At 38.7% G+C, this 26,767-nt stretch overlaps 1 protein-coding gene across 1 annotated transcript in view; it reads left to right on the top strand.

Moving 5' to 3' along the window:
- Positions 1 to 26,767, top strand: part of TRPM6 (transient receptor potential cation channel subfamily M member 6) — an 86,302-nt gene that overhangs the window by 23,959 nt on the left and 35,576 nt on the right. The window contains exons 4-20 of the mRNA XM_061366014.1: positions 100 to 280; positions 652 to 865; positions 1,716 to 1,840; positions 2,792 to 2,963; positions 3,343 to 3,517; positions 4,746 to 4,869; positions 7,225 to 7,297; positions 7,383 to 7,483; positions 12,236 to 12,370; positions 12,863 to 12,916; positions 15,321 to 15,461; positions 17,167 to 17,301; positions 18,906 to 19,186; positions 20,230 to 20,458; positions 21,025 to 21,180; positions 23,498 to 23,632; positions 24,643 to 24,771. Of these exons, the coding sequence (XP_061221998.1) occupies positions 100 to 280; positions 652 to 865; positions 1,716 to 1,840; positions 2,792 to 2,963; positions 3,343 to 3,517; positions 4,746 to 4,869; positions 7,225 to 7,297; positions 7,383 to 7,483; positions 12,236 to 12,370; positions 12,863 to 12,916; positions 15,321 to 15,461; positions 17,167 to 17,301; positions 18,906 to 19,186; positions 20,230 to 20,458; positions 21,025 to 21,180; positions 23,498 to 23,632; positions 24,643 to 24,771 (2,560 nt within the window). The remainder of the gene's footprint in view (positions 1 to 99; positions 281 to 651; positions 866 to 1,715; positions 1,841 to 2,791; positions 2,964 to 3,342; positions 3,518 to 4,745; positions 4,870 to 7,224; positions 7,298 to 7,382; positions 7,484 to 12,235; positions 12,371 to 12,862; positions 12,917 to 15,320; positions 15,462 to 17,166; positions 17,302 to 18,905; positions 19,187 to 20,229; positions 20,459 to 21,024; positions 21,181 to 23,497; positions 23,633 to 24,642; positions 24,772 to 26,767) is intronic.

Below are 26,767 nucleotides of genomic sequence, written 5' to 3'. Positions count from 1 at the left end.
AATATCCTTCTTTGCAGAAAGCCTTTTGGCCTATTCTTACTAGATTCAAGAGTTACATGTGTGTTTGATGTAAAATAATTGTTTTATTTTTAATGTGAGATGTTGCTGTGGACGGCTGATTGGAGATCACCCAGGAGTGGACTGTAACTGGCCTGTTTATCAGGCTGCCCCACAGAGAGATGGTGAAGAATGGTCTGTGCAAAACCACACAAAGATAAGTCCAACAGATGCGTTTGGTACGATCAATTTTCAAGATGGAGATCACACTTATCATGCTAAGGTAACAGATCTGGTTTATACATTGGTTTTCTTTGTATCATTTCAGCAAAGGCAAGGCAAAAAGTGGTTTTGGGTGACTATCAGATTTTTTGCCTTAAGAGAGCAGTGGGAATCTAAAAGTAAGTCAGGTTAGAGTGTGTGTATGATATTTTTGTATTGAACTTCACCGCAATTAAGCATAGTCTGTCTTGCTGTCTGTATTTCTCACTGATGTATTTTTATGCTGTCACATTAGTGGTATTGTGAAAGTGCTAATCCTGTACAAAATCTTTAATAAATTAATACTGAGAACTTCATAAGATGTAAGATATTGCGGTTTCTTCTTTTGGGGTATTTAAAGGATGGTTATTTTACCCATTATTTTTTCTTCAGTACATTAGGCTCTCTTATGACAGCAGTTTGGAACAGCTATTGCATCTGATGGTTAAGGAATGGCAGATGGAGTTGCCAAAGCTAGTAATCTCTGTTCATGGAGGCATTCAAAATTTCAAGCTTCCCTCAAAGATCAAGCAGGTTTTTTGCAAAGGATTGGTGAAGGCTGCTGAGAGTACAGGAGCTTGGATAATTACAGAAGGCATCAACAGCGGTAGTGCAATTACTTTTCTTTGTTTCAGTCTTTCTCTGGTGTTTTTTCTCTGCATATGAGTATATGAATTTAGAGTGAATGTAATTAAGTTGTTTGATAATTTGTGATATTTTAGCACAAAATTAAGAGCTTAAGAGCAATGTATAGTTCAAAGAGTAACAAAATGTTCATCTGCTGTTGACAGACTATTTTAAATAGTTCATTATTTTTATAGTTTTATTATTTTTCTTTTCAGGTTTTAGAATTTTTTATTATAGAGCATATTGTGCATGTAACTGAAACACTGATCATAGATAACCAGAACTTATTTGCATTTAATTTAATCTGCTTCATTGAAATATTTAGGCTCTGAGGACTGTGGTGTTTTTGAAACAGTTTTCAAATCTAAATTTAGCTCAAGTTTTATAATTAATGAAGTTTTGAATTAGGTAATTCATTAATTAGCTTACTCATCTGTGAAACTCTCTATAAGGTACTATCAAAATATGTGGGGGTCTGTAAGTCATGGAAGCAAAACACTTTTGCTTCTTTAGCAACCTGGTGACCTTACAGGAGAAATGCCCTGTGAATTTGTGTTAATAATAAATTTTTATGGAGGTATAAAGCACCATTAGCAACATATATGAGTATTATTAATTAGAAATATGCTTTGAGTTTGAAGCAGTGGTGCATTATATCTGAGCCTTACAATTCTTGCAGTGCACATCAAATATACAAGTTGGGTGGGATGGTTTGATTCTGATTAAACCATAACCACAGAATAAATTATACTATGGGAAACCCTTTAATTGGTGTCCTGTAGCAGGTATCCAAGTGTAGAAGAAAAATGATGATTTAATTATCTGTTTAGGAGTGTCCAAGCATGTAGGGGATGCGTTGAAAAGCCGTGCTTCACCCCACCTGAGAAAGATCTTTGCTGTTGGGATTCCACCATGGGGTATCATTGAGAACCAGAGCGATCTCATTGGAAAAGATGTGAGTTGTACACATTTCCTTAATAAAAGCCTTCCTGTTCAGAGGGTTTTACAGCTTTTTTGCATACTTTATTTTCTGCTGGCTTCATTTCACTAGTTTGATATTTTTCTTCAGTAACAGGTTTAAATTTTAGACTAGGTTTACATTTTGCTCAGCAATAAGTTCTGTGGCATGTTGAGGCACTGTATTTTGGCCTTTGTATGTAAATGAATAGTTTTAAACTATTTCTCTTCTTACAGGAAATTTCCATTCCTTTTTGAGAATTTGTAATTAATTAGGCAATTCTTTTGTGGTTGCAAATGATGTATTTTGTATTTTCATGTAATTCAGGATGAGCAATCAGGTTAATGGTATACACAAATAGGCTATTAATATGCATGATTTTTATTCATAAACTAGAACTTTATGTGACTGCCAATGTGAAGGCACAATCTACATGGCTTTCTAAAAACACTTGACGAGTATGGTGAAAACATTTTAAGTAAATGATAGCTCACATGTTTTTAGTGGAAATAGATTCACTGAAAATATGCCATTGTATTTCATCTGTTGCAAAGAAGGGTATGCAGTGACTCTGACTGAGGACTGCAAGCCTATTTAGAAATGCTTTTTTGTAGTACTAATTGTGGTTTTGTTGCTATTAATATTCAAATAAAAACCCATGTTTGAGGAGATCTGCAAAAAGTGTGGTAGAGCCTTTCAGAAGATCACAGTATGATGAAGAAATACAATACATAGGTTGTGAATGCTCCATCCCTGGCAGTGTTCAAGGCCAGGGTGGACGAGGCCTTGAGTGGCATGGTTTAGTGTGAGGTGTCCCTGGCCATGGCAGGGGGGGTTGGAACTTGATGATCTTAAGGTCCTTTCCAGCCCTAACTATTCTATGATTCTATAAAATGGTGATATTTTGTTGGTTTTTTTTTGAAGATCTTTTTATTTTGGTTTTCTTAGGTAGTTTGCCTGTACCAGACACTTGGTAATCCACTCAGCAAGCTAAGTACCCTCAACAGCATGCACTCTCATTTTTTAATGGCAGATGATGGGACTGTAGGCAAGTATGGGAATGAAATGATGCTCAGGAGGAATTTGGAGAAGTATATATCGCTTCAAAAAATGCACGCAAGTGAGTACTGCTGATTACTTTTCTATGTGTATAGGTAAATAAATGGATATTGACCACATTTCAAACACTGTCAACGTCCTTCCATGTAAGAGCTATTGGAAAGGACAGATTGATATTTTGAAGGAAGTTTCTTCTTTGTAGTGCTAAGGATACTTGCAATTTTATCAGGAGGTTTTAATGGTCTTTTTGATGTGGTTGCAGAAGTTCTTTGAAAATCTTAAAAAGTGTAAGTCAAATTAGAGTTGGTGAAGGCATGATTTCTTCTCCATTGAACCATATGTGAGACTCCTTCATAAGTATTTATTTACCAGATATTCTGACTTTTTTGTGTGGTGTGACTTAGACCTGTTTGTAACTGGTTAGGTGTGTTTTGAAACAGGAATGGGCCAAGGTGTACCTGTAGTTGGGTTGGTGGTGGAAGGAGGCCCCAGTGTGATCCTAATGGTGTGGGAGTACGTGAGGGCCAGCCCAACCGTCCCTGTGGTGGTCTATGAGGGCACTGGCAGAGCTGCAGATATCCTGGCTTTTACCCACAAATACACGGGTGATACGGGGTGAGTACTGGCATAACGCTCCTCCTCCTTGGACCTCTGAGATAATTTCTTATGGTTTTAGTAATGAGCCTGCCATGGTCTTTTGCTGGCATTTACTTCTGTGAAGTGAGAGCAGTTTCTTCCTTCCCTGTCTCAAACTCTCAAAGCAGTGCTGAAAGAATTATTCTGCCCAATTTAAGATGGCACTGGTTTTTTGTTGTTTTTTTTTTTTTTTTTTTAAGAGGAGAAACAAACTACATCTAGCCATTTTGAGCTGTTATGTTTTCACCTTTGGTAAGGGGTACTGTTGGATTGCCCCAGAGGGTCTGCTTGGGTTTCAAGTCAATCCTTTCTCCTGCCATCAATATTGTATAAGTAGATTTGGATTTGGGTTGCGTGAAACTTTTGGGACTAGGGCTGAGGTTAGTTGCTGTAGGACCCTCAGGCTGGGGAATGAGAAGGAATAAGGTTCCTTGTCTTTGGCTTTGGTTTAGTCAGTCAGTGGTAACCGTGGTTTGTCATACTCATCTAGCTGTTACGCTATATGCAGCCTCAGCTGCACTCTGTTAAACCCACCTTGGTGAAAATTTTACATCCAAACTGGAAACAAATACACATATATTTGTATAGCAAATTAATATTTTGGGGAAAATTTTTCAAAGCCAAAGGGCTGTTAAAATAAAGAACCAAATTTTACAAAGATGGTCTGGGTTTGTTCAAATAAAAAAAAAAAGAGAGAAAAATTTAATAAACTTTATATCCTAATTATTTATTTATTATCTTTTCTAAACACTCTTTTGGGGGGTTTTGTGTTTCTCTAGTGTGTTCTTTTGAGAACTTTTTCCTTCTCTTGCTTTTTCTTTGACATTTTTTACCTTTAAAAAAAAATCCTGCCATTTCAAAAAGAAATGTAAATATGTATGAAAAGGTTAACAGGAATATAAATGAGGGGAAAAAAGATGGGAGAAGTATGGAAGCTAATGAACAATGAGGAATTTAATGTTATCCCTATATGTTTATTGAAGAAAATAAGTTTGCTAAACTTCTGGTGATTTTTAGCTCTATATTCACAGACAATCCTGTGAGAATTGTATCTTTTTAATTGTTCTGTTTCCAATAGCCTATATATATATATATGTCAGAAGTAATGCCTGATTAACATAAGTTTCGTCTTTTGCTGAGGTGTCGTTTGGGCTGATAAGAATTAGCCAGAAGTACACTTTTTCTTGGTTGTGTATCTGTTTTTCAGGGAGCTGCGCCCTCACGTGAAGGAGGAAGTTTTAGTGATGATCCAAAACACATTTAGCTTGGGACAGAAACAATCCAGTCATCTATTTCACATTTTGATGGAATGCATGGAGCACAGAGACTCTGTGAGTGGGGTTCATTCTCTGAATTTAGGATGTCTTCATTTGCGGTGGGTTGGCATGGGCACAGCAGTTGTAAAAGTGATGATGTTATCCCTAAAATAAGATTACACGAATGTGTCTGGGCTTATTTATGTATTGAGTAACTCCACATAGCCTGTTTAGTTAACCTTTAAAATCTCAGTGCTTGCTTATGAAATGACAGCCTTTCTAACTTTACTAAAAAGTCAGACATCTTTGTATTCACAGGAAAGATCAAGTAATTCCTACTTTTTTTCCTTCTTTATTAGTGTCTTATTTGTAAGTTAAAAATGTTTCTATTTTTCTACTTATAGCAGAATTGTACTAAAATTTGTCTCTTGAGTATTAAAGTGTACCTTTGAAATGTGCTGGCATGTTAGAAGCTGAAGTGCTTATTTGCAAGTAGAATCATACAATGGTTTGGGTTGGAAGAGACCTTAAAGATCATCTAGTTCTAATCCCCCTGCCATGGACTGGGACAACTTCCACTATACCAGATTGCTCAAAGCTCCCCCAGCCTGGCGTTGAACACTGCCAAGGATGAAGCATCCACACCTTGTCCAGGCAACCTGTGCCAGTGCCTCACCACCATCACAGCAAAGAATTTATTTCTAGTATCTGACCTATATCTGCCCTCTTTCATTTAAAACCGTTACCCTTCTGTGGTAGTTTAAATCCAGCCGATAACTTGCAACCATGCAGCCACTCATTCACTCCTTCCTTCTTCCATCCCACCTTCATCCTATCACTACACTCTCTGATAAAGAGACCCTCCCAATCTTTGACATACCACACTTTAAGTAATAAAAGGCTGCTAGAAGGCATCCCTGGAGTCTTCTCTTCTCCAGGCTGAACAAAAACCCAACTCTTTCAGCCTGTCATTACAGGAGAGGTGCTCCAGCCTTCTGATCATCCTTGTGGCCCTCCTCTGGACATGCTCAAAAAGGTCCATATCCTTCTTATGCTGGGGGCCTGAGAACCTAACATATGGAGGTCTCATGAGAGTAGATTAAAGGGGGAAAATCACCTCTGTCTACCTGCTGGCCATCCTTCTTTTGATGCAGTCCAGGATGTGACTGGGTTTCTGGGCGGCAAGCACATTTTGCTAGTCATGTCCAGTTTTAAATCCATCATTAGCCCCAAGTGCTTCTCCACAGGACTGCTCTCAGTCCACTTATCACCCAGCCTATATCCCTGTTTGGATTGCCCCATGTGCAGGACCTTGCTCCTGGGCTTGTTGTACTTGACGAAGTTCACACAAGGCCACCTCTCGAGCATGTCAGCATCCCTCTGAATAGCGTCCCTTCCCTCCAGTGTATTGATTGCACCACACATCTTGGTGTCATCAGCAGACTTACTGAGGGCACACTCAATCCCACTGTCTGTGTCGCCAGCAAAGGTGTTAAAAAATCCTGGTCCCACTACCAGCCAATGAGGGACACTTGTCACTGGTCTTCACCCAGACATTGAGCCTGCATTGACTGCAACTCTTTGAGTGTGACCATCTAGCCAGTTCCTTATCCACCTGCTAAATCCATGTTTCTCCATTTACAGACAAAGGTTTTGTGTGGGACAGTATCAAATGCTTTGCATAAATCCAGGTAGATGATGTCAGTTGCTCTTCCTTTATCCACCAAAGCCATGGGACCATTGTAGAAAGCCACTGAATCTGTCAGGCAAAATTTGCCCTTCATGATGATGCGTTGACTGTCACCAGTCACCTTCTTATTGTCCATGTACCTTAGCACATTTTCCAGGAGGATCTGCTCCATGATCTTGCTGGGCACAGAGATGAGTCTGGCCTGTAGTTCTTCCTTTTTAGGCCTGTGTCTTCCTTTTTAGCCTTTTTAAAACAGGGGGTTGTGTTTTGCCTTTTCCATTCACTGGGAATTTTACTAGTCCATTACAACTTTTCAAATACAATGGAGGACCAAGTATTTGCTATGGGAGTAATGACAATTGTAACAGTAATCACTAAAATATGTGTGCTTTTATTCTTCTTTGTTTAATTTTTTGTTTCACTTTGAGTGGCTGTTGTTAATACTGAGTAGATATCAGCCATACTGCATTTTTACATTTCTCAGATTTAAAGGCTAGTCAAAAGCAAGTAGACTCCATTTGTTATGGATTAGGTTGATTCCAATTTGCCTGGGATGCCATTGCATTAAAAAGCAAAATGGTACGTTTTCTATCCGAAACAAAGGAAAATCATGTCTGGGAACTTTGCCATTGTTTGTGTTGAAATGTGTATGATTTAATCTATCACAGCCCTTACAAAGAAGAAATAACTACAGACTTCTCTGCCTCACCTCAAATAGTATACTTCTGCAATTCTAACAGATAACCATATTTGATGCGCTGTCAGAAGATCAGCAGGACATTGATTTGGCAATTCTGACTGCACTCTTGAAAGGTACCTATCTAAAAATACATGTTTTCCAAAGCAAAAGAGTGACACCAATGTGTGAAAACCTCTAGTTCCTTTACTTGTTTCCTAGGTACAAATATGTCTGCTTCGGATCAGCTAGATTTGGCATTGGCCTGGAACCAGATAGATGTTGCCAAGAAACACATACTGGTTTATGGGCAACACTGGAAGGTACTATTACCTTTTATTTTTAATAGCAACTTTACACTTCATTGTGATGACTGCTTTTCCATGATTTGTTGCTTGGAGTCTCTCTTCTGGAGTAATCATTTTTTATTTTGGAGAGGTGTTATTCTTAAAGTTGCAAAGTGTTCAACTGCAGAGTGCACAGATGAAAAACCAAATACATTTGTTTCTCCAGAGACAAGGTGATTCCTGTAGTTTCACTGCTAGCTCTTCCAAATAGTTTCAGTGGTCCTTCTGGATACGTATTCATCAAGCCAGTGTTGACAGTCATTGGTGGTCAAGGATATTTCATTGTAGCCCAGAGTACTCTACTCCAAAGGAGTAAACTCCAAAGAAATATTGCTTTTGTTTTCCTAGCCTTAGACAGAAATACAGAAATCACAGCCCTTTATGGTGTTACCAGGTAAAAAAATAAAAAGGTAGAATTAATTGTGGTAACATGGCACCAAGACATTATTTCACATATTGTTTCTTATGAATAGCTGAAATCAAGGCAAGCCATGATTTAGTCCTACATTAACTTTTATACATGTGGAAGAACACGCAGACCTATAAAAAGCACAGGCCTGTGCTTTTCAAGTTTTCAGATGTAGTCCAGTATTTAAGTATAACCCTCCCTGAGTGAATTTTTATGTACATAACATGCTTTTTATAGATGATAAATATAAAATGGTATGTACCTCAACACATACTATTCCCATTTGTTGTAAGAGTAAATGTTTTCTTCAAGAAATTATATCTTATGCTCCCAGAATTACTTTAGAGGTTTCCTATTCCAAGAATTACAAGGCTGATTTTTCCAGTCCTGATTGCCTTTTCTTCTTTACAATGTAAATTCTAGAAATGGGCAGTGGCTATAATTTCTTTTTTTTCAGTGACTGTAGCTGATTGTTTGACACAACAAGAGAACTGAGTTTATTGATCATTAGTCCATGTTTTCCTGTGGTGTATAAGGTTGAATACATGGAGGACTGTGCCTGAGATGCCTACAGTTGGACAACCATGAATTATAGGATTTTTTTTTTTGCTGTTATTACCTTTTTGGGCTGAGTCCACTAGCTGTGAAATTGAGATGATCATGTCATATTCGTGCGCAAAACCTGGTAAAAATGGTTTCTGCTGCCCACTGAAAAGTAAGGAAGGAAATTGCTGGTTTCATTTTCAGGATTTAAACAGTGTGTGAATAATAAGGGATGTGCCAAACCTGGAACAATAAAGTTAGAACAAAATGTTGAATAGCTTCCTGCTATGGGATTCTCATTCACTCTGTGAATTGAATAAAACTAAGCCCTTTGGGGAAAAATGCAACTGAGCAATGAATTCCATTATTCATGGTGATGAATTATTTGATAACTTTTGAGTAATCAACTGCATAACCTTAAAAGTATTCCTGTCCAGCAGGATGTTTGTTGTTATGGAATGTGGAAAAGATTTCTCTATACACAATGTGTGCATATATTTGCCTTTATGATTTTTTTTTACAATACCCTGTTATGTTTTGATCCTTTGAAGAAAACTTATTTTTCACAATGTGTTCTTGCATTGTTTTACAGCATGTACATTTTTTTAAGTGATATAAAATCATAGAATTGTTTAGGTTGGAAGATACCTTTGACCTTTTAGGATCATTGAGTTGAACTGTAAACTTAACACTGCCAAGTCCACCACTAAACCATGTCCCTGAGTGCCACATTTACTCATCTTTTAAATACATCCAGGAATAGTGATTCAAATAATTTCTTGGGGAGCTGATTCCAATGCTTGACTAACTTTCTGGGGGAAAGAAATTCCTAATATTCAATCTAAATGTCCCTTTGAGCAACTTGAGGCCACTTCCTCTTCTTCTGTAACTTGTTACTTGGGAGAAGAGACTGAAACCCACCTTGGTACAACCTCCTTTTGGGTGTTTTTTGTAGAATCCTTTTCTTCAGGCTAAACAACCTTAATTCCCCTAGCCACTCCTCTTCATTAAGACTTGTTCTCTAGACCCTTCACCAGCTTAATCGGCCTCTTTTGGTTGAGCTACAGCACCTGTATGTCTTCACTGTAGCACAGAGCTGAAAACTGCCTGCAGTATTGGAGGTGTGGTCTCACCAGTACATAGTACAAAGGGACAATAACTTCCCTGGCCCTGTTGGCCATCCTATTTCAGATACAGGCCATGATGCCATTAGCCTTCTTGGCTGCCTGGGCACAAGCTGGCTCATGTTCAGCTCTGTCAATCAGGAGCTTCAGGTCCTTTTCCACCAAGCAATTTTCCAGCTGCTCTTCCTCAGGCCCGTAGTGTTGCCTGGGGTTGTTGTGACCCAAGTGCAGGACCCGGCACTTTGCCTTGTTGAACCTCATACGACTGGCCTTGGTCCACTGGTCCAGTCTTTCCAGATCCCTCTGTAGAACCTCCCTTCCCTCAAGCAGACCAAGGCTCCCACCCAACATGGTGTCATCTGCAACCTTACTAGGTTGCATTTGATTGCTTTGTCCAGATCGTTGATAAAGATATTAAACAGAACCAGCCTCAATAGTGAACCCTGGGGAACACCATTTTTGAGCATCTGCCAACTGGATTTAACTGTTCACCACAACTCTTTGAGCTGGACCACCCAGCCAGTTTTTTGCACAGTGAAGAGTATGCCTTTCCAAGCCATGAGCAGCCGGTTTCTCCAAGAGAATGCTGTGGGAAATAGTGTTAAAAACTTTAGCAGGTAGAGAGATCTTAAACTGAGGGTTAAATTTTGGTGGCTGTATTTTAATTTGATGCCTTCTGCTCCTGAGTGGAGGCTCAGGGGAAACCTTACCACTCTCTACAAATACCTGAAAGTAGTTTGTAGTGAGGTGGGTATTGGTGTCTTCTCTCAGATGATAGGACAAGAGGAAATGGCCTCAAGCTGCACCAGGAGAGGTTCAGACTGGATATTAGGAAAAATTTCTTCACTGAAAGGGTGATCAAGCATTAGAACAGGCTGCCCTGGGAAGTGTTTGAGTCGCTGTTCCTGGAGGTATTTAAAAGATGTGTAGATGTGGCACTTGTGTATGGAAAATAACAAATAATAGTTTCCTGGTCCCAACATCTTTAACACAGTAGATTTTAGAGAACTATTGCATAGTTGTTGTCTTCCCACTTCTCCTGGCTTTTCCAAGGTGATTATCTGTTCAATGCTCAGTTTTTCCATGTTTCTAACAGCCTTCTTTATTCTTCTGTGTATTTTTTTTAAGGTCTTAAAGAAATATTTTTTGATAGGCAAACCAGCACTGTACTCAGTGGCTATCCCCATACTGCCAAGCTCCTGTGCTTCTGATAAGTTTGAAAAAGATATATGTACCTGTTCACATCTATTTCAGTGCAATAGTTCAGCACCATTTTGAGTGAAAAGTTATTGTCAAGTAATAAGTATGTTCTCTCCTTCAGGTAATACGTAAAGAGCTTGTAATAAACAGGTTTTATATCACTTGCTGCTTCTCCAAGCAAAAGTTAGAATGTTACACATTCCTGACAGTTTTTCTTTTCACTAAACACAAGAAAAGGTCTTAATAACAGTGTTTTCTTCATGCATTGTAAAGAAGAGGAAAAAGAAAAAAAAGGAAGAGCACAGTTTTAAAATTTGCTTTTGGCTTAGTTGCCTTCTTGAGAAGTAGCCATCTGACTGAGAGGATCTGCCAGACCTGCAATTGTCAGGGTCTGCAGTTTGTGTGTAGTTATTTTGGTTCCTAAATGTTTAGAAGGTAAAGATTGTAAGCAGCTGTAGCTGTGTTTCTGCGTAAATGTCAACTCAGTCTCAAATGGACTTTATAACTTATAATGTCACCCTAGTAGTTACTAGATGGCTGTTTAAACCTCTTTAGACACATTGCTGGTGCAAGGAATGACTGCTGGAGGAAATTTAATACAAGAGTGGTCACTTTGAAATATTTCTGGAAGAAACACTGATAATTCAGAAACAGTGCACAAGTTTTCACATGTGGCAATTCTGTAACATTTATTGGTCATTTTTTAACATTATTTTCACAAATATAAACATATATGTGGAATGGACTTCCTTCAGGTGCCAGGTTAGCACTAGCACCTGCTTCATACCTGCCCCATTTGTATGCCAGTGTCCTCATTCTGCTCACCCCACTGCATTTTCTGTTCATATGTGTTCCGTAAGAATTCCTTCTGTGGATTTATATGAACCTCCTATGTCCAATTCCTTTGCTATTTTGCATGTAGAAATCCTGCTGAGCTCTGTGGAAGTGCCATGCTTTCACCGTGTGGACACTGTTGTAGGTAGAACTCTTCTTTGTGGTGTCTTTGAGAGAGTTTATCCTAATGCAGATTCTCTGTCAGATTTGAAAAGAAGTCTGCTTTAAAGAACTTCAAGTTCTACAGAGAGATCTTGAAATACAGCACCTTGAAATGGCTTTTGTCATATATCAAAAAAGAAAAGCTTCCCTCCGCCTCCTGCATTATCATACGTTAGCTTCTCAAGTGAATTAAAGAGTAGGGAATGTGTTATCAGAGTCTAGTTGTAAAGTTAGAATTGTAGAAGTCTCTGCAGACGCTGGGTTTATGGAGACGCAGTTTTACTCCCACACGCTGTTGGATTTTTTACACAGATGATTCCTCAAGCATGTTTTCCTTTTGTACTGTGCACTTTAAATATGTGTAAAGACAAATCAGGCTGTTCAGGAATGTTTTATTCATTTCCAAAAGAAGATAATAATTTTCTAAGCTCCTCCTTCATCTCCATCCTTGTGGAGGTTGGTGCCTTGGAACAGGCAATGCTGAATGCTTTAGTGATGGACCGTGTGGATTTTGTGAAGTTGTTAATAGAGCATGGAGTGAACATGCACCGTTTTCTTACCATATCTCGTTTGGAGGAACTCTACAATACAGTGAGTATTTGAAAACCACGTACAACTTTCGGTAAGAATGCCTAGAAAACATGCTGTTTTGCTTAGGAGACTTGATATTTAGGCCACATTTTTAAGAAAAAAAAAATTAATGGGTTTTGGAAATTTCTTATTATAATGTTGGATTTTTGGATTGGTATCACAGCTTCTTATTTTAAATTCTTTGACATGAACCTGACTGAGTACTCACCTGAGGCTCATGAGAAACATGATTTTAATCTGGTGAGTAAAACATGCTTATCTTGCTGAAAATGATTTGTTGTTTAAGCAAAGTGATACCAACTTCTCTGTAGAATATGTCAAGACTTAAGATAGTAGAAGTGTAGCAGATTAGTGTTGAAAAGGTTTTGAAGAGGTTTGTGGGAAGAGTTTGAATCACAGGAACTTATTCTGAAGATTTTTGAGCTGCTTTATTTTACTGCATTGATTTTCTAATGTACGATGATGTTTGTTTACTGTCTTTTCACACCACAGAAGCAGGGACCATCAAACCTACTTTTGCATCACCTAATTCGAGATGTGAAACAGGTAATAGACACGGGAAATTCTGGGGAGCAAAAATGATAGCTTAGAACATCAGTGTCCATAGGCACACTATACTAACTAATACAGGGGAATTTTAGAAGTGATGGGTTTGTTACTATGCTTCTGTATCTACTAAATGATTTTATTTTCATCCCACTGATCCCCCTAAGCAATTACCTAGCATATTACTACTGAATGCTCCAAAGGGTCCTTCCTATACCTTAATTTGAAAGCCAGGCAGTTTGTGTAGATCAGATTCTCTTTCTAAAGTTACTAAAGCGACATTATGAATTGATTGTGCAAACCACAGACTGAATTAGTGCAGTAATTATGGTCATGCCTTTAAGCTTTTCTTTTTTTCCCCCGAGCTAAAAATGTATTTCCTTGTTGAGCAGTAACAAAAAGATACTGTGACAAAATACTGTATTATTTTAATGCTCTGCATTGCCTAGGAGAACAGAAGGTGGCAGTGGATGACTATGGCATGGAGCACTGCCTCCATTAGTAATTTAGTAGCAGCTTTGTTACTTAGGTACACAGTTAATTTATTTTGTGTTTCTGTTATCTATATCAACTCACAGTGCTGATTAGGAAGGGATGAGCTGTTCCTTTTGCATCCAGTCTCCGCTGCAGGAGATGTCTAAATCCAAAACTAGATTAATTGGCTAATTCTTTCCTGGGTATGAATGTTAAGATAAAACACAGTTATAAATCTGACTATTGGCAGACTGTGTTTTCAAGTAGTGGGATTTCTAGTACTGCTTTTCTTATTGTGAGTAACTTTCGCGTCAGTCTCATTGGTGACTTGGTAGATAGGTGTAAGGTATTCTGGTCTCCATAGTAAGCTATTTTCTGTATTTTCCCAGACCGATGAGCATATCTGAGATCTTATGTGATAGATCTGGAAGATGTCAGTGTTGAAAATGCATTGAACTTTTCCAGGCTGAGAAATATGTCCTTCTCACTGATACTGAAGTGATTTGCTCCTTGATATGACCCCTCTCCTAAACCCCGTGGCCTGGTTACATCTCAGGACACTATAGGAAAACTCGGGTTGTGATCTAAAAAGGGAAGCTTTTGGCACTTGAATTTGAATAGTGGAATTTACATAGAAAATGGGTGCACAATTTCAAAACTTACTTTGCTGTTGGGTAGGCTAAACTCAGTGGGACCTGCAAACAGGATTAAAAGCCTTTTTCACCTGAGCTACTGGAAGTATGAGTGAGTGTTCTGTGGATCGGTTGTGCAGTTGCAATCTTATTAAATATGGTAACACAGTAGCCAGGACAGTCAGCAGAGTGATGTGACCATGGATTTCAGAAAGTTTTCTCCATTAGTGTCACCAGCTTTGCTGCTGCTACATTTGAATGGAGAGACATGGTGGTTTTCCCTGATAGCATAAAAAAAAATGCTTCTTAGTGAAGACAAGTATCTACAAGCATAGGTTGTCGGAAATACTTCCCTAATTCTCAATGGCAGAGCTGACAAGCTCTGTCCTGTGAGACTTGCTTTTGCCCCAGTGTGCTCAGCCTGTTGATTCCTTCTGTTCCCAGGACTGGGTGGCCTTAGCTGGCTGTACTGAGGCTTGCTACTAGTCTACTGAAAAAAACCTCAGTCTAATGAAGAAAATGACTTTTCACAGTCTGAAAGACATACCCTGTTAGGAATACATACCGCCTCTGATTGCATCTATGTAAGGCCCATTTTTCACTTCCAAGAATTGTGGTTTAAGGTTTTTTACCAATGAGCATTAAAATCTGCATGGAAGATAATCTGTTTTTCAGAGAGTTTGTTACAAACCTTTTATCTTGGAAGAGCAGTGACGTAAACTGAGAAATGGTGCTTTAAACCATTAAAACCATTTAAGCAAGAGACTCAGAAGGTATAACTAATACACATGCAGCTGCTGTCCTAGTTGTTATGACAGTCTTGAGCCTCTTCAAGAGATTGCCAGTCTCTGGGAATTACTCTACAACGTCAAATACATGCTTCAGCCACTTCTTAATTTTTAATTACAAAACTAGTTCAATGAGCTAATCATACCATGATAGTTTTCTCTTGTTATAAGAAGATTTTTATCAGTCTCTCTGGCTGTTGGTAATTAACCTGAAGAACGGTTACCTGTTGAACGCAGCTGATCTTGTGAACACTGCAGTATACATCCCTATGGTATGGGGGTGCAGTGGGCTATAGATGTCACACTTTTCAGGCTAAAAATGTGGACATGCCTGTGTTCTCCCTCCTACGGGAGTTTCATATGCCTAATGAATGTGTACACTTCCCTGACAAAGGCAGAAGCTCTCAGTTGCATCTTTTTCCAGACTTCCCTTATAGTAGTAGGGCTTCGACATGGTTGAATGATGCACGTAATACCATCATGAAATGTGTGTGACATTTGGTGTTTCAGAATACTCTTTCTTTGGATTACAAGATATCACTGATTGATATTGGGCTGGTGATAGAATACCTCCTTGGTGGAGCTTACCGGAGCAGCTATACAAGGAAGCATTTCCGAATTCTCTACAATGACCTCTACAGAAAACACAAGGTAAGTTCTGTGAAATGGCTACCAATGTTGACCAAGAAAAGTCAAAAACTGGCTCAGGTTGTCATTATGGTTCGTGTCTTGAGATGATGCTTGTCTGTCTCATTAATCTCTTGCCAGCTGTGGCAAATGAAGCAGGCAGTCACTCTGCAAACTACTCCCTGTCCCCCAAGACCACCGGTGATTGTTAAAATTTACTATTAGGTCAGTATATTTACCTTTGTGACTGGTAGCCAGGTTGTGTTCTTGGTCTGTCATCCATCAATAAATATCAGCAAGGCTGAACCAATCACCTTTTTCCTTTTACAAAGCAGTTGCATGTTTCTGGCCTTGCAGCTTGAATCATGTCACAAAAATAGTGAATTCAACAGGCATTGAGCTAGACTTCGAGCATGCCAGCGTAGCATAGTGAAGAGCAACATGGAGAACCCTGACCCTACTTTTGAGCAAATCTCTTACCTTTTAGAAGCAGCTCAGTGCTTGTGCTGCATCTTCCTGCTTGGGCCAGTGAGCTTTGTTTGCCTGGCAGAGATTTTGCCGTTATACACTGGTCATCACAGGGGAAGCCTCATGCAGGGTGTGCCAGGCTGCATCCATGATGCAGTGGCTTTGTGCAGGCAGAGGGATTGCGCTTGGACGTGCGTGCTATTCTGCACCTTCTAGATGCTTAAGTGTTTCACATTATGGCATAGCATTGCCCCATGCCTGCATATCAGTAGTATCACCACTACAAACAAACAAACAGACAAACTGCCTCAGAACAACAGTGTGCAAACATACTAACCCTTTACTTTTCCCCATCAACTTTCCAAAACCAGTAACTTGAAACCAGCTTAGATTTCTCAATAAATTAGCTGAGTAACACTGCCAACATCACAGAGGGAGCTGATTTACTGCATAAGAATTCTCTTCAGTTGTCAAAGGACAGCTGAGCTTTGATTGAAGTACTTCCATATATTGAAAAATAAACAACAAAACCCTCTTATCCCCATGTACTGCTTTCATGACTAATAGGAAAACTTCAGGGGGATCAGAGAAAATGAGAAGAAATAATGAAAACTCTTCCTTGAAGTGAATAGAAACATAGAGCTTTCAATGTGTCACTGGCTTAATGCAATGCTTAAAAAGAGATATTTGAGAAGTTATAAAGTTCACTGTATCCTCATGAAGTAACACCTTAACAGGGGTGGGTTACGGTCATATAACATGATCATATAACTAGGAACCACAGGGAACAGTATTAGTGATTTAGCTCTTAAAATCCTTCCCTCTGAGTCAACACTGAACAAAATGCCCAGGGATGGTAGACATGCTGTTCTTCAGAGGAAATGGTCAGCAAAAAGTTCAGAGAACTTCTGTCTTTAGAGGACTTCTGGCACTTCTTATCGTAGACGTTTGAAGACTTTCCAGGTTGGATGATTCCAGTCTGGTGCAAGCCATGTTGTAATTGGTAGATGCTATTGGGGAATTCAGTATTTTGATTTCAGAGATTCAGAAAAATACATATTTTTAAAATTAGGTATGAAACAGGGTATTTTTTTCCTCGATGGTATAATCTGCAGTGGTGGTTACAGCGATTGCTGACTCACTAGTCTTTGAATAACATCAGTTCCTACAGATACCATTGCAGTCAGAGATAAGTACAGGCAAACTTAATCTCTAATTTGCATTTCTTTCCTTGTGTTTTATGGTATGCCTTTGGATCTAGAGAGTGCTTTCCAGCTTTTCTCAGAGCCTGTCTCATTCTCTTCATGAGAGTAATCAGTCGGGTAGCAGAATGGGATCTGCTGAGAGTACTTTGCATTCTCAGTTCTTCAGAACAGCACAGCCTTACAAATACAAGGTAATATAATTGCTTATTCTAGACTTTGCTTGTTATGTATTAGGCTGCTAATAATTTTATTGAGAGATTTTAGATATATGCTGGGCAGGCTGGCTGTTATCATAATTCTACTTAAATTCTAGTGGCATCAATGTTTTACTGTTTATTGTTCATGAAGTATGTCTTGCAATTTTATTGCGGATATCAAGCTCAGATGCCCCTTGTGATTCTGTTTAACTTCCATCTATTTGTTTCTAAGGGCTTTTGTTCACTGAAATGTAGTATTACCTTGTTTCTGAACATCAAGCATGTGTGAAAACTCTTCTTATTTGGAAGGAATGGTAGGAATTCTCTGACTTTCCTGATGTTTTCTCATGGTTGATTATTAAAGTGTTACAGTAAGCTGCTTGTGCCAGGGAAAGTTTAGATTGGATATTAGGAAAAATTTATTCACAGAAAGTGTGATCAGGCTTCCGAGAGCAGTGGTGGAATCACTGTACCTGGAAGTGTTCAGAAACCCTGATGAGGCCCTCAGTGACATGGTTTAGTGGTGGTCTTGGCAGTGCTGTGCCTGGACTTGATGATCTTAAAGGTCTCTTCCAACCTAGGTGATTCTATATCTGGAAATCATGACAGAATATTTTCTTTCAGAGAAATAATGATAAAAGAGCAAAGATGGCCACATAAAATATCTGACAGACAAAACAAAGTAGAATGAATTGAAATGGCTGCATTGGAATTAGTGTGAGCCAAATGAACCCATTATAGCACTGTGGTATCTCACTTGTATCAATAGAATTTATTTTTTTTTTTTGCCTTTAATGGAGAAATATCCAGACATGAATATATAGCAAGTTGACATTGCAAATATGGAAGACAGTAAAAATCATCTGTAAGTATGACAAGTTATAGAATCATGGAATGGTCGGGGTTGGGAAGAACCTTAAGATCATCTCGTTCGAACCACCCTGCCGTGGGCAGGGATGCCTCACTCTAGACCATGTCGTCCAAGGCTCTGTCCAGCCTGACCTTAAACACTGCCAGGGATGGAGCATTCACAGCTTCCCTGGGCAGCCCATTCCAGTGCCTCACCACCCTCACAGTAAAGAACTTCCTTATGCTTAACCTGAACTTCCCTTGTTTAAGTTTAAACCCATTGCCCCTTGTCCTGTCACTGCAGTGCCTGATGAAGAGTCCTTCTCCAGCATCCTTGTAGGCCTCATTCAGCTATGGCTGAAGGTCTGCTATGAGGTCACTACACAGCCTTCATGGTCTGTTGTGTATATTTCGATCTACGGATTACTTTTTCTTCTATCATGACAAAAGTAGGAGAAAAGAGTGAAGTGAATCTTGGTATCATGGGGTTTGGAGACTTCCCAACACTGTGGAAAGGAAGGCTATATATGACATGGGTACAGAGCAAGGAGCGTTTTCCCTTCACTAATGTTACCAGCTTCTTAGCATTGGTAATCTGAATGTGATCATAGCTGTGGTTTATGACTTAAACATATATAATGATGAAATGGTTTGCTCCTTCTAATTCAGACTTGTATGGATTTTTATTTTCATGAATCTGAAGTTCAGCCATTCTGAAGATTCTCTTTTTTTGAAAAACAAATTTATAGGAAAGAACCACTGCTTTCCATAAGTGTAAGAAGAAATCAAAAGAGGGTATAAGCTTTGCTGAGAACTATGAGTCATCTGGCTTTATATACCCCTATAATGACCTCCTGGTTTGGGCAGTATTAATGAAAAGGCAGAAGATGGCAATGTTCTTCTGGCAGCATGGAGAGGAAGCCATGGTCAAAGCCGTTGTGGCTTGTAAACTCTACAGGGCAATGGCACATGAAGCTGAACAGAGCAACATGGTGGATGACACTTCAGAAGAACTCAAGAAGTATTCAAAGTATGACTTTTCCATTTGCTTGAGTTAATTATCTGCAGTGCTTAGAATGGTTAGATATTTTTGTAATCCACTAAGAGTTTGTAAGGTTAGTGGTACCATGGACTATCGGGTGTGAAATAAATATTTTGAGATGCATGCTAGTCATATTATATAATGTATCGGTCTGGTCAAGAGTTAAAGGAAGGCTATTAGCATGTTAACTAGTTGTTTATTTGAAAGCTAAAATATGTGAGTAATGCATGCTTTACTGTCTGGTAAATGGTCAGGTCGAAGACTGAGATTTCCCTTATAGCTTCCCTTCCAGTTCAACTTGCTAAAAAGCCATATGTCACATATGCGTTGGACTTTTCAAACCTTTACCATCTGGTAATAAGCAAACTAAAATTAGTGCTTAAATGCTGCTCAGTGTAAGACCTAAAGAAAAACATAAGCTGAAATAACTGAGTGCATAAAAAAAGAAGCAGACCAAGAATTTCCTTAGTTTTAAGTTTCACTTCGTATTTTCTGGTAGTTTTTCTTCTTAATGACTTACTTTTTTTGCTCTCTAACCATCATGCCTCAGAGTACAGTAAGATGTGCTGTCTTGCTTTGTACGTAGCTACAATGCTTAATTTAAAGGAAAGTGTATCTTCCTTGAGGAATCTTCGCTACTGAGATGTTTAAAGAGTTAGTGTCAAAGAAGAGACTTTTGCAACTGCATGCAATGTTTGCCCACAGTGGTAATGAATCTGATGCTGAATGAAATACACAGAACTTCGTATGGTCTGTTTTGATCACTGAATAGGATCATGAACAAAATAAATAAAACCCCATAAAACAGGATGAGCCTAAATCTTGTGAATAGGGCTAAATACTTAGGTTTACTCCTGAAATTACTTTTCACTAGATACATTGATAAAACAATGGGAAAAATGGGAGAAGGCATACTTACTGAGATTGTTAGCTGAGTTTTAATTAATGGACTTCTCAAACCAGCCTCTTTGTAGCAGTGATTCTGAGTTCAATGGATCCCTGTTATATGAACTGTTAATTCCTTTCTTTAGAGAATTTGGGCAACTTGCCTTAGATGTGCTGGAGAAAGCATTCAAACAAAATGAGCAGATGGCCATGAAGTTGCTGACCTATGAACTAAAAAACTGGAGCAACTCAACTTGCTTAAAACTAGCAGTGTCTGTGGGGCTGAGGCCTTTTGTGTCCCATAGTTGCACACAGATGCTGCTGACTGATATGTGGATGGGACGCCTGAAGATGCGGAAGAACTCCTGGTTTAAGGTAGCGTCAATCTAGCTGTTCAGATGCTTCATACATGTCTTGTGGTTATGAACATATCTAATGCAGCTTCACAGAGATGTTAAGCATGGTTTGGAACGTGCAGAGAGAAGAAAAAGAGAAAAGAGAAAAGAAAGCAGGGAAGGAAAATAAAAATACTTGCTTCTGGTTTACGTCATTGCAAAAGGAACTGTGGGGTGGCATTAGGAGAATGTATTTTGTGAGGGTATTTTTGCTGTTCCCATTCTCTCAGCACCCTTCAGTCACTTTCCACCTGCTCTCACTGCCTTGCTTTGCTGGTTTTCTGGCAAAGCTGCTGATTGGAGGAATGCCCTCTGGACATAGGGACCAGTATCTAAAGTATCCCCATATACAATGGCACTCTTCAAAGCCACAAAACAGTCAAGAGCAGCACATTAGTTTGGAAGCTATAGGGGTGTGATACAGAGATTCCTTAGATCAGTGGCTCCTTCCCAGGCTAGAATTTTGCTAGGTTTGTGCTGACTATGGTATCAGGTCTGTGGTATCACTGCTGAATTATTTTCCTGAAACTCCTGTATCTCTTTTAGGTCATTATGAGTATTCTCCTGCCTCCCACCATCTTGATGCTGGAGTTTAAAAGCAAGGCAGAAATGTCTCATGTGCCTCAGCCTCAAGACTTCCACCAGTTCACATGGTATCATGGGGATCAGAGCCCAGTCAGCTCTAAAGATGCTTCATCTCTGGTTAGTCTGAATTTTTGTGTCAGGAGCTGTCTGTTTACCTTCATACAATCTTGGGAAGTGAGGAGAGGGTGACCACCTGGAAGTGTCAGGAACCAGCTCTCAAGAACTGTTTAATCCCTAGCTGGGGAGACTGAAGTGACCGTGGACAAGTCACTTATCTTCTAGATGTCACTTCTGTACTGGTCATAATGAAAAAATCCTTCCCAGCCTTAAAGAAATATAATGAGATTACAATTATCTGTCATTTACACAGGTATTTTAGAGCACAGTCTATTCAAGCTGCAGATAAATACCTATGTAATTTTGTATATCAAATAATCAAAGAATGGTTCCATATCATACAAAAAAAAAAAATCACATCCATAAAATTCAATTCATGTTGCTCAGTCAAGCTGTCCAAAGCAGGGGAGCAGCAGAAGTGAGGCAGTTCAGGTCTTGAACTCTCAATGCAGAATTTCCTGTCCTTTTTCTTGTTCTCCACAAAACATTCCTTGAACAGAAAATTTCCAAAAGTTTTCAGCATGAGGTAGACAGCGGGCATAGAGATTTGACATCCAAAATGATAAACGTTGGTGAGGTGCTAACCAGTGAAAGCAGGATTGTCAAGTGGTGAGAGGTGTTAGGCTATCTCTTTGCTTTGCTGTGCTGACCTTACAGCAGGTAAGCATGGGACCTTCTCAGTTAACTTTCAATTTGTGTAGAATAAAAAGCCGATTGTTGTTGGGGGCTTTCAGAGCAGCATGGTAGGCCTGCCAATGTGCACAAACTTGTGCTTTTTTTCCCTGATGCAGAAAAATGCTGGAAGCCATTATCTCCTCCCGTGCCTTTCTAATATAGCTCAAAAATGCTTTTTACGAGGTTAGGTAGAAGCTGTGATACAGAGGACAAGCCAGTTGTAATTTGCAGCACCCCTGTGGTTTGACAGAAGGCAACAGCAATGTGTGTAAGCATTTTTCTGACCTGCCACAGGCTGGGTTGCTTCCTTCCTGGGCTAGCAATAAGCTTAACTTATGTTTTTGTCTATTACAGATCGTTGTTTAAGATGAAAGGCCAAGCTGCGGCTTTTTCTTAAATACTCTCATATGAAATATAATAGAAAAAATAACAGACAATTTTAACAGTGTTCATGTGCCATATAGAGCATCTTTCACATACTATCATGAGTTCCAGTCACCTTCTGCAACTGGAAATTGCACTCTTTCATGGGACAGTTCTCTCCTTCACGTTGGAGGATCTGATGTTAACAGATTAGGATGATTCTGTTTATTAAATTCTCCAGTTCAGCACTTTTCTGAGTCTAGTGTGATGAAAAAAAAAACCCAGTTTTCCCTGATAAACCAAGGAAATGTTAGGTAGTATGGGTAACTATGTCACATAAAAAATGGTGTAGTATGTCTAGTAGCAGTAAGTTTTAGCATTGATAATAGTCAAGGAATTTGGCCAGCATGAAAACAAAACTGAACAAGGCAGTTTGGTTCCCTCAGCCTTGCCCTGCTGTTTTTATAGTTTCCCCAGGCCTCTCTCATTTGTCTCTGAAAACTCCTTTTAGCATCTTACAGTTTTATCAGTTGCCCACTTCTGTGTGTCTTTTTCGCTTCTTAGGCTTCAGCAGCAATCAGATATTTGTACTTTCACAGTGGTACTTAGACGAGTGTCGAATTCTGAATACAGAATCAAATGCATTTGCTTTTTTATATATTTTATTTTACTGAAGGTATTAAAGAAGTTAACTTTATTTTTGTAGGCAGATCTTTGTAAGAGAATACTTATTTCATCCTCATCTTCTAATCAGGTGTACACTATGTCAAAAATAGCAATTAGATTCTGTATTTAGAATTTCACTATCTTGACATTTTCTGTGCACCTGTATACATGAGCGGAAATGTGGTGCTCATTCCCTTATTTTAAAATGTCTCACAGTTGTCAGTGAAGTTCTAGCTAATGCAGTTATGTCATACTGGGAGTTGTTACTTACCTGTATTTCACAGTTGGGGAAAGTGAGACATAGGGTGATTGACTTTGCTTAAAGACTGGAAGAAATGTGTGTCAGAAACCTGGGTAGCTTCAGGTCTGCTGACACCCAGTCTGCTGCCTGTAGTCATAAAGCAAACTCTAAATGAGTATTTATAATGGAAAAGTGTGCATGTTGATTATTGCAGATGAAATGGTTGTAACCAGACAAAATCAAGTTACAGTATTGGTTTGTATATTCAGAACAAAACTTAAGCATCTGTGCCTGTCTTCTCTTTAACATGACACAATCTTTGCAATCGTAGACCATGATTTCTTACTTTTAAAATATTGTTTCCTTTTAAAGAAAGATTATGATGTGGAGAAGGTTGCTGAGAAGTCTGATGAAAGCCAAGTAGACAGTGGACAAGGAAACCTGCCTGGGACTAGAAAAATCTATGAGTTCTACAATGCACCAATTGTCAAGTTCTGGTTTCACACGGTTGGTCATCATGCTGAAACTTGGAATGCCAAAACCATCCTTTGATCTTTCAAATACCACTTAATGTGACTTTTACTTTGCTTAGCATGGATTTTCAGCCACTTAGTCGTGGGAGTGGATGGGAACACACTTGAGTATTTCTCTCACAATTGAGTGAAAAGTTTTCCTGCCAAACTCATGCAGCTGCATTAAAAACACAACCAGAAATAGAAAAAAAAAAATTAAACAGAGCACAGCTGTTTACAATGGTTAATTGCACATGCAGAGGTAGATTTGAAGCTGGCCTTAAATACCTTGAGTATCTCACAGATACTCATTTCTGTTTCTTTAGGAGCTGTTTCTGAAGGAGTGAATATTAATCTATAGACCATTTGCTATAGAGAAATATGCATTTATTAAATCAAATTTAGTAATTAACCCTATGTCAGTAGATTTCAGGATGTTTTAAGATTAGGCTGCCTGTTGGGTCAGGCCACTATGAACATAAACTGTTACTTCTTTAACAGGGTGTGGCTAACTTCTTTATAACCTGTTAATCTGTTATCTCAGATACACTTATAGCATGTTCTGGTACCTTTAAAATATGTGCTGATACTATTCTTCCTCTGTTTTGGAAGGCACTGATTAACCAGCAGTGATTCAAGTAGAATGATTACTTGCACCTGTAGAAGGTTAAGATAAAAGCATAACACTGCCTTTGCATTCAAGTGGTGTGTGCAGATAAAAGAGTGTGTCTCATATATGCATTTGGAGCCTACATGAACATATGCTGCAATCGTCCAACTTTTGCTCCTGTTTTTCAGCACTAAAGTACCAATTTCTAAGTGATGTTTAAATGTATTCCCATAAACATACTTTGGAGAACTGGAGGAAAGATTTTGACCTCAAAAATGTGACAATGACCCACTAGTTTGAATACATATAGTCAGGCTAATTACCTGTTAATACATTTGCAGAAATTTGATGGAGATTTTTTTGTGCATATGGGTTGTATATGGTGTGTTTTGCAGATGGCGTACATGGTTTTTCTCATGCTCTTCACTTACACTGTATTGGTGAAGATGGAGCCAAGACCAAGTATGCAAGAGTGGCTTGTTATCATTTATATTTTCAGCACTGCCATTGAAAAAGTCAGGGAGGTAAGCTTTTTCATTCACACTTCTCACCTATAGAGAATATACTGTAAACCAGAGAATAAAAATAAATTGAAGAATGCCAAATCCTCCATTCTTTTTGTAGATAATTTAGCAGAGGAAAGAATTATACAGGACATTTATGTCTGAGAAGTCTTCTTCTTGAAGACCAGTACATAGGTTTTGAAAATGCATCTTAAAGTCTGTCCTTAAATCTCTGTTCAGTGAAAAGCCAGTGAAAAGCTGCAGGTTGCTTGAGAGTGATAATGCTGAACTGAGATTTGGAGCCCTTAGGCACTTGTTTCATTTTCTTTTTTTTTTTTTGCAAGTGGACCATTAGATTTCTTACAACAAACGTGGAATTTGTCTCTAGATATTTGAGTGCTGACATTGTTGCCAATTAATAGGTGTTATGTGTTGAATAATCTGTGTCTCTCTTATCAAGTGTAACTGACCCTCTAAAAATGAAACTGGAAATAAAACACCCACCATCAACTTCTAATGCTGTGCTCATTGAGCATGGAAAAATGACATTCCAAACAAAATTAACTGCAATTAATTGCAGTTGATTAAGTCTGAGCTTCTGAACACAATCTGCACTCCAAACCTGAGGTTGGAGACGAATGCAGCTGTGTATTTCCCAAATTATTGCATGTTATTGAACATACCTTCACTGAATCAGCACATAGTAAACCACAGTAGTGTGAATTGTCTTCTTTATGACATTTGAAATGCTATACTTTTAGAGGAATAAAATGTAAAAAAGCAGCCAGTTCTGAATGAAGGATGCTGTTATAACAGATCATTCAGAAGACTGTGACATCAGTATGAGAGAGGTGAAGAATTTCAAGGGATAGCAGAAATGCTGATAATATAGTGAAGTTTGGATAAACATTCAAATTCTGTGTCTGCAAGACATAAAATCTAAAAAATCAATGTAAGGATTGTCTAATTGAGTTAAAAATTAAACGTGAAATAGCAAGCACTTCAGAAATCACTGTTGTGCTGTTTCATCATGTTGATGGTGGGGCAGTGGAAACATCAGATGTTCTATACATTAACATTTATTGGAGGCTTTGAAATTCATGTCTTCTATTTGATTTTCTTTGTACATGTACTAATTCTGGTCTGCTGGCAAAGACTTTATAGGACACCGTGTCTTACACGTGCAGCTAAGTCACTGCTGAGGGCCTTGTTATATGTAACTGCAAACCTCTGTTTCTCTAGATTGTATCAACTAATTGTTAAAGCCTTAGGCCCTGATCCTGCAACTAGTTCCTCCTGTGAGTTAGTCCAGCTGAATTGAGTAGGTTCACTTATTTACGCTAATGTCTTCATATGCATTAAATTCTTTCAGGATCAGGGCGTAACATTTCAGAATCTCACCTTCGCGTGGAACTTATCAGTATGATCTTCCATAGCACTGCGTAATTGGTTTCTCTTGCGTAATGTGCAGAGGTTTTATTTATGGTCTCTCAAAGATTCCACTTCACACATTTGCGCAGTGAAGCTTAAAAACCCTTTGGGGCACCTCACAGTTCAAGAGGTGAACATTTCATTCTTTACCTTGCTGGTTGCCAGCACTCCTTTTTTTAGCATGTCCTTGGTGGAATACAAGGATCTTTCTTTATATTTTCAGTCTGAAATAAAAACATTGGTTATTTTTCCATCAGCAAGGTTAGGCTGGTACTTTCCATGACTTAGGGGCTTACAAAGCGGCTGCTGCAGTTCATGACCATTCCTCTAGAAAATGCTCGTTAATTTGTAATGGTACATATGCATAACAAGTCTATACTGGCTGGTTTTTTTCTGCCTAGGAGCATGCTCTTTACTGAATAGGTTCAGGCTCAGAATTGTTCTTAGGTGTGGCATACTTGAGCAATTACAAACTTCAGTTGTCAGTGAATGGCAATATGCAGTACACAGGACTGCAAAAATTAAAAAAAAAAAAAGAAAAGATTGCACATTCTCAAACACCATAAAACTGTTTGGACAAAAAAGG

This window comes from Neopsephotus bourkii, unplaced genomic scaffold (assembly GCF_033783945.1).
Source record: "Neopsephotus bourkii isolate Nb327-2 ecotype Australia unplaced genomic scaffold, CSIRO-AGI_Nbou_v1 NB_1293, whole genome shotgun sequence".
In the NCBI taxonomy this organism is placed as follows: domain Eukaryota; kingdom Metazoa; phylum Chordata; class Aves; order Psittaciformes; family Psittacidae; genus Neopsephotus; species Neopsephotus bourkii.
Note: the sequence above shows the minus strand (reverse complement) of the source record. Positions and strands in the feature narration are given on the sequence as shown.